Source organism: Rhyacophila brunnea, unplaced genomic scaffold (genome assembly GCF_057557595.1).
Source record: "Rhyacophila brunnea isolate RB1 unplaced genomic scaffold, BYU_Rbru_1.0 scaffold_16, whole genome shotgun sequence".
NCBI classification, from domain to species: Eukaryota; Metazoa; Arthropoda; class Insecta; order Trichoptera; family Rhyacophilidae; genus Rhyacophila; species Rhyacophila brunnea.
In genome coordinates this window covers 19,995,230-20,003,693 of record NW_028232816.1, presented here as the reverse complement: position 1 = coordinate 20,003,693, position 8,464 = coordinate 19,995,230, and the positions used below count along the sequence as shown (strand labels likewise).

The window sequence follows — 8,464 nt, the reverse complement described above, 5'->3', positions numbered from 1 at the left end:
ATACAGCCTATTGGCTTGGTTAAAGATGTTTTACGCATAGAATTAACATCATTAGATTATGCAATTATCAGTTTTTACCCGGGGCAAAATCCGCTATGTCTAAAATACGCGTTAATTTGAATCCGCTATGTGCTGCCTCAACCACAAAACGGATTTAAAGACCCAAATAAAACAAGCTATGTGCCTTTTACTCAAGTATAAAATATCATTTATACTGAATCTGAAGTAATTATCTAATTTTCAGTTTATTTTCTTTGTAAAAAACGTGAGGCATTGTTGAGTAAATCAGTTTTTTCCTTCTCCTGAAAAGTTGTGTTTTATTACATGGCAGATTTTGCAAGCGCGACGACGATATATAGTAATGATATCATTTTTTTAAATATCTTAAGAATGCACAATTAATTTATTTATATAAAAGTTGTTTTAAAATTTCCATTTATCAAGAATTAGATATACATACTTGATAAAGCTCACTATGTGACCGAAACAAGTGTCATAAAAAAATCTTTCTATATGATAAATACCTAGTTACCAAATGATAAACTCATTATAAAAATTATCATGAATTATCACTAAGTAAACAATGAAATTCTTGAAAAGATTAGAAAAATTGATTTAACATTAAACATCATTTATATGAAAATATTGTACCTGGACTTGATTCCCTTTAGAATTGGACACTCCATTTGATGCTCCCTAAATAACTGTATGGTTCATTGTCAATCGGTATAGTTATAAACGCATATGTGGGATTGATTATGTAGGTCACCCACTGAAACACATGTAGACACTAGTGATATATTTTTAATTTGATTATAATCGCAAGTATATCAGCGTGCATGCGCATGAGACAAAGACTCTCAACTGACCGAGCGAGTCGATGCCGCCAACAGTACTCCCTTCGTAGTGAAATGTCAACAAAAAAATGACAAAATATGTTATCAGGTATTTTTAAGCTAATCAACTAAAATAAATTTATAAAGCATATTGTGAGTAATACATAATAAAATGTTACAAATATATTATCATATCTTCTGTCGCACACTTGGACCCGCTGTGTAGTAGTAGAAATAAGAATGTGGAAATGAGATAACTAGTTTTATAATCATATCAGTCTACAGGCGGCGGCTGCAATGTTATGTTCGATGTGGGGCCCTGCGTCAGGTAACCTGCCGTCTGAGGAATGCCACCTGAAAAAACATAGTATTTTAAATGCTACATATTCACAGAATCCAATGTAATCCATATATGAGGCGTAGAGTGACAAAACCCGCTCTGGGCGATTTTTCAAAAAAAAAGTTATGAATGTACGCAGGAGCTCTTTCGTAAGACCTATCTTCTGTTCTAGATGAGAGTTTTAAATTCCTCTCTGTTTCTTCAAAAAATCTAAATAAATATCGAGGAGACTGACTAAAGCCGCTCTTAAAATAAATTTATTCTGGTAAAACCCTCTCTGCGTAACCGGCCAATCAGACGCCGCGATTTAAATAATGACTCTTCACGAATCCTTCAATCTCCATACAAACCGTCAAACCGTTTTCTCGTGCGCGTCATAATTTTGCTTCATTTATTTTACTATTTTTTACTTTTAATAATGAATGTATCAATAGTTAGTGTGACGGAATCTCAACAAGAACAATCAAGGAAGCGTTTTAAAAATCCAGCTGCTTGGAAATGTAGCCTGTTACGCCAATAAACGTATTTAAAAATTGACTATATTTTGCTGTATTGTTATGAATAACCCAGTGGTGGCTCATATTATTTTCTAGTTTTACATGTATTTTTTGTTGTCATTTATACTTAATATTCTATGTGATATAATAAAATAGCATAAGATTCTTACACGTTTTTATCATTATTTGGTTTGTGTCAAAAATATAATTAAAGGAAAACTATTTTCTGTCGGAGAAATGCTTTTTGTTTGATAATTTGTACTATACAAATGATAGATTTAGTAGGTTATGTTACGTTAGGCTAGTTTTTTCATCTCCCTTGATAAAAAATGACATTTCTTATCATTATCTCTACGGGACAAGTTTTTTTCGTCATAAAATTGTATCATTCGTTAATATGAGCGATAATGAATTTTAATTCAAATATGTTTATTAAATTGTAGATTAGTTTAGTTGTAATAACGACACATAGTTAACAATGCTGTGCTATCTTGTAGAAATACCGTTACTTTTATAATACGTTTTTGCAATAAATTTCAGAAATTCCACGTTATCACTATTATTTGTAGGTATATGAAACGGAGCAGGAACAACAGAATATAGGTAATAAATATTTATATGGGAAAATAAGTAAGCTGATACTTCGCTACTTTTGTTTATCAGATTTGGTTTTCTGAATTAAATGCTATAAAATATCTAATATACCTAAGTAGATTATGAATAATATAGCTTAAAAATATTATTATTTTATTTTTACATTTAGTAAATAGGTTGGTAGGTAATGATGGGTTTCCCACAGACATGGAATTTGGGGACACAGGTAATACAGGGATTAGTTAGGTAAAAGCCTGTACTTAAGTCCGCTGGGTTTTTTTTATTTATGCTATTGATATTATTAAAAAATATGTTATTGTTATTTCAAATTATCTTATAATTACCTTTTAAGGGTTTAAAAATATCTATCTGATTCAAAATATGGTCATTAATATTAAAATTATTAAGAATTATTAGGGCACTTATATAATTATAAAAGATTAGTTACCTATTAAACAAATAATTTGCATGGTATGTAGGTAATAACTAATTGTTTCCAGGAAAAGTAACATTTTTTTTAAAAAAAAAAAATTGTTTGTTATAGAATAAAAATAAGTACATGACATTAACATATTAAAATTAAAAAGTTTCACAAAGGCAATTTGACATAGTAAAAAGTAGGTACTATTCAACTAAATAACTATTTTTTTAAATTAAAAAAAAATATTTTTAAGCATATAGCACTATTTTTAAAAAATATTACATACCAATAAAACAGCTAAATATGTAGGTACAATGCGAAAAATATACAGCTCCCAGTAGGTAAGAATGGCTATAAAATATTTTTTAGACAAAGTAAATTCGAAAATATATTACATAATTATAATAAATACGGACCGCTACTGAACTATCATCTCCTGTCAACAATGTACCACTGTGCGACAAACACCGCTCCTTTTAAAAAATTCCGCGTCGAACGCCGCTCTGTCAGGTAGAGACTGACAAAGACCGCTCTTGGGATAATTAAAATGCATTTATTTGAATAAATACAGCTTATACGTTGGATTTGACAATTTATTATACTTTTCCGTATGTAACGGAAGAAATATAACATCTAAAATTACACTTAAATCATCATAATATGCTCAAAACAGTTTTTCGTCATTTACTCAAAACTCAAAAAAGTCTCTAGAGCGGGTTTTGTAACTCTACGCCTCATATATGTTACACCGAATGTGCGAAATTGACTATTACATGAAATGGCCAAAATTTTGGCTAATTCATGTAACAGTCAAGCCTGTTGCCTTATTCATGAATTAGGTAAATTTTCTGCTGGGTACATGAATTCGCCAGGGTATGGAATTCTTGAACTGTCAACATGACAGAAGAAAAAGTAAATTTAATACGGATGGTTTTATGAGTTATAATTGGACATAATATAATATTATTATTATTAGGTTAGGTTAGGTTTGGTTTTGTAATTCTGAATTAAAGTATTCAACTGAATGTCCATTTTGAGGTTAGCTATCAAGTGTCAACAAACTACCTATCACAAACATTCAATTGACCAAGCACGAATCAAATCACCAAAATACTTTTCAATAAAATTCTTCCGTTATCATATTATAGTTCTAGATTTCTTTGCGCATAGTAAATAGATATGAAAGTCATTGCAGTTACATATTGATTGGTATATTTTTATATTATAATCAATGACATTTGTTTAGTTTGATTAGTTGCAAAAAATACCACCGGAGCGCGATCATCTAATCTGACCATAGATAATATATGTACATTTTGACCAATGCATGAGCATTTTGATACATTTAGTTTAGTTGCAAAAAATACCACCGTAGCGCTACTATCTAATTTGTCCAAGACATGAACTAGACAGAAAAATTACTGCCGAATTCACGCACTCTCCAGATATTTTGTCTAATTCATGAATAAGGTAACGGGCTTGCATTTTTCATGATTTAGGCAAAATTTTGCCCATTTCATGTAATATTCAATTTCGCACAATCGGCGTAACATATGAGGCGCTGAGTCGCTAAACTGGCTCCAGGCGATTTTTTGATAAAATTAGTTTTGAATGTACATATGTGCTATATTGATAGATCTACCAACTTTTCCAGTTGAGAGTTTCAAATTCCTTCCAATTTCGTCAAAAAATCAAAATAAATATTGACGTGAGTCGCCAAGCGCGCTCTTTGAAAAAATATTGAGTCGCTAAATTGTCTCTTCATAACCGACCAATCAGACGCCGCCATTCAAATGCTGATTTTAAACGTACTTTAAATTCTCTATACAATCGTGTCAAACTGGTCACGTGTGTACAGTGAAATAGTCATAATTTTGCTTCGTCTATTTGATTGTTTTTATTAATTAATAATGGATGTTTCATTAGTTACTGTAAGGGAATCTCAACCAGAAGAATCAAGGAAGCGTTTGAGAAATCCAGCTGGCTGGAGATGTAATGCATTACGCCAGGAAAAGTATTTGAAAATGGGCATTCCAAACATTAATTTTTGCTATAGTTGTTTGAATAATCCAGTGGTGTCACATATTAATTTTTAGTTTCGTATGCGTTTTTTTTAAGTATGCCGTAAATATTGGATATTAAGCGTGATGTAATTAAGATTTTTAAATAAAAGTTTTTAACATAATTTTGGTTTGTGTCAAAAAATATTATTATTGGGACCCTTATTAAATGAACATTTTTGAATCATTTGACGACTTTCTAAGCGAATCCATAATTATGATAAATTAATTAACATAACCGCATTAAAGGTCTTTATATAAATATTTACATATCTATATTAAATGCTGATAACCCGTGTATAGGTTTGGTTGGGCAGTGCGCTACCCTAGTATTGGTTTATGCCATAGACCAACTCTGATAATTTCAATAAGTCATGGGAAATGACTTACATGTTGATATGATTACTCATAGGATTGCGTTTGGTGTAAAAATATACTTTTTGGGATGTATTTAATTAGTTAAAAGTAGACACATGTTTCGACTTACCTACATCATCAAATTCGTTTTTTGGCTTTACTCCAGCAAACATTGATTACAATTATTTTTCGTTACCTACTTCATACTTAATAGTCCCCATACAAGTTACTAAAAAAAAATATTTCGAAAAATTTAGTATATAGTATATGGCGATTATCGTTTATTCGAAATCAAATTTTCAGGGACCCCTGTAGTTAACGAGATTATACTGTACTAATATTTTATTTAATCAACTTATTTCCAATCATCCCCAGAAATCACTTATTCTTTTATTTTGTATACTTCTGTAATTTCTTGCTTGCTGCTCCTTGATAAACAACGATTCATTATTCCGAAAAAATGCTTTTTTATGTATGTATGTGTGTATGTATACCACTTTAAAAGCTAAATAGATTCAATGTAAAAAAAAGACCTACCAGCTAGTAGGTAAGTATGGCTACGAAATATTTGTTTAGCAAAATAAATTCTAAAAAACCTATATTTAATTGAAATAAATACGGGCCGTTACTGAGCTGTCATTTCCGGCCGACCATGTTCCCGCAAGTGCCAAATTCGACTCTATTGACATGGAATGTCAAAATGTGAGTAACAAATTTTGCTCCTTGCGACAGCGAGTGACTCAAGTCCGCTCTCCGGACAATTAAAATGGATTTATTTGGAATATTGCCGCATATAAATTGAATTTGAGGTTTTATTTTACTTTTAATATTAACCTAGAAGATACAAAACCACTTAAATTACACATAAAGTTAACACACTGTCCATAACAGTTTTTCGTGATTTACTCAAAACTCAAAAAACCCTCAGGAGCCACTTTAGCAACTCGGCGCCTCATATATACTATACTGCAACAGTAATCCAATAATTAAACTTGCTGCCAACAACATAGATGTCTTCAGTTAATATGTTTATCAGCGCCTGCATCACTGATAAAGGTGGATGTGAGGCAGTGGTGAAGGGTGGAGGTAGGCTGTTAAGAGCTGACATACATAGTGCACACTAACCTTTGTCAGTCAAACATGTTTTTTGTTTTCATTGATGTGTAGATAGCGTTTGTTAGTTTTTGAAATTCAATTAAACCCTGCCTAAATCAAACCATAATAGTTTAGGTATGCTATTGGCGATCCGACAAAAATAGTGTAATAGTTGCCATAGTAGATAATAGTCAAAATTTGTTTAACTATATAATATTTTTTTATCGATTATGGTTTGGTTAGGCAGGGCAGCCGTTAAAAAAAACTAACCAACACCATCTGTAATCATAATTCAACAAAAAAAAATAAGTACGGCTGTAAAAGTGTGCACTGTTATTGTCGGATCTCCATAGCATACCTAGATAATTATGGTTTCGTTTAAGGCAGGGTTTAACGGCCCACGTGCTCGTCGTAGGTCAAAATTGAGTTTTTATTGTATTTTCAAACCATGATCCTGGACGCTCCTTAAACGTTGTAGATAATCTATTTATATCATTTTGAAGCCTTATTATCCTTTATAGTTATTTTAAACATTTGATGACTGCATAAAGTATTTTTGTTACATAAAATAGTATTCTTTTAAACCTCTCGCTCTGATGTTTTAGAATATAGTCATATTTCGGTACATAACTGTGCAGTGGTGTTAAAATTTTTTACGTTTATTAATTTTTAAACGCATTTATAAAACCATTAGTATAATTTATTACGAGATAATTTTTGTAAAATATTCACGATAAAAAATTATATTGATAATCTCTGTGATCCCAAATTTGACAAGAATTAGGAATTTTATAATTCAAAAAATCGGCAAGATTAACACATTTGAAGATGATTCTAAAGATACTTATTATAAGCTATGTCTTTGACCATTCAAGTGTGATAAACATCTTATGAATAATGATTGCTTTATAATAATTATTGACCTAAGAATAAGGTAGTGTTTTTTTGAAATACGCCATTTCTTTTGTCATTCCCCTGTGGTTAAGCTACAACATATGGCCGTAGCCATAAATTGAATGTAAAATGATACGGCCGTATGTTGTAGCTTAACCACAGGGGAATGACAAAAGAAATGGCGTATTTCAAAAAAACACTACCTTATTCTTAGGTCAATAATTATTATAAAGCAATCATTATTCATAAGATGTTTATCACACTTGAATGGTCAAAGACATAGCTTATAATAAGTATCTTTAGAATCATCTTGAAATGTGTTAATCTTGCCGATTTTTTGAATAATAAAATGCCTAATTCTTGTCAAATTTGGGATCACAGAGATTATCAATATAATTTTTTATCGTGAATATTTTCCAAAAATTATCTCGTAATAAATTCTACTAATGGTTTCATAAATGCGTTTAAAAATTAATAAACATAAAAAATCTTAACACCACTGCACAGTTATGTACCGAAATATGACTATATTCTAAAACATTAGAGCGAGAGGTTTAAAAGAATACTATTTTATGTAACAAAAATACTTTGTGCAGTCATCAAATGTTTAAAATAACTATAAAGGATAATAAGGCTTCAAAATTATATAAATAGATTATCTACAACGTTTAAGGAGTGTCCAGGATCATGGTTTGAAAATACAATAAAAACTCAATTTTGACCTTCGACGAGCATGTCCCCCCTTAATGAAATTTAAAAAAAATACATATGACTAAGTTTAGTGTGCACTATTTATGTTGAATCTTAACAGCCTTCCTCCACCCTTTGCCACTGATGTGAAGTTGACATCAAAAGGAGATTGACAGTGGCAATATTATATTTCAATACATCAAAAATGCGACCAATTGGAGAAAACAAGACACTGAAATGTGTCTAGCTATGTTAGGTTTTTCTATAATGCATATTTTGTAACTTCGAAGGAATAAATGAATTGTGCACAAGTTCTCACAAATATGTGGAGTTTTGATAAGTCTTCAGTACAAATTGCTATATTGTTAATGAGTATTTCTATTCTGGCATACACCAATATCACATTAATATATTAATTGGATTCAAACACGATTAACTGAAAATTAAACTACAATTACTAGAAATTAGATCGAAGGTGACAATATGCCTCTAAAGTGTGGATGACAAAAGAAAATAGGTCCATTTAAAAGGTGGTGCTGAAGGCGAAAGCTGTAAGTCTCATTGACAAATAAACGAATTTCCAATGAGAACTAGAACCCTGATTTATTTTTTTGTAATCATAGCTATTCAATTAACAATAAAATATTTCACATATCGAGTCATGATAATTTACCAATATT

General features: G+C 30.7%; 1 protein-coding gene across 1 annotated transcript in view; it reads right to left on the bottom strand.

The window, feature by feature from the left end:
- Positions 1–256: 256 nt before the first annotated feature.
- Rme-8 (receptor mediated endocytosis 8) overlaps positions 257–8,464 on the bottom strand; it is a 52,249-nt gene continuing 44,041 nt past the window's right edge. The window contains exon 36 of the mRNA XM_085943864.1: positions 257–1,190. Within this exon, the coding sequence (XP_085799990.1) occupies positions 1,111–1,190 (80 nt within the window). The 3' untranslated portion in view covers positions 257–1,110. The remainder of the gene's footprint in view (positions 1,191–8,464) is intronic.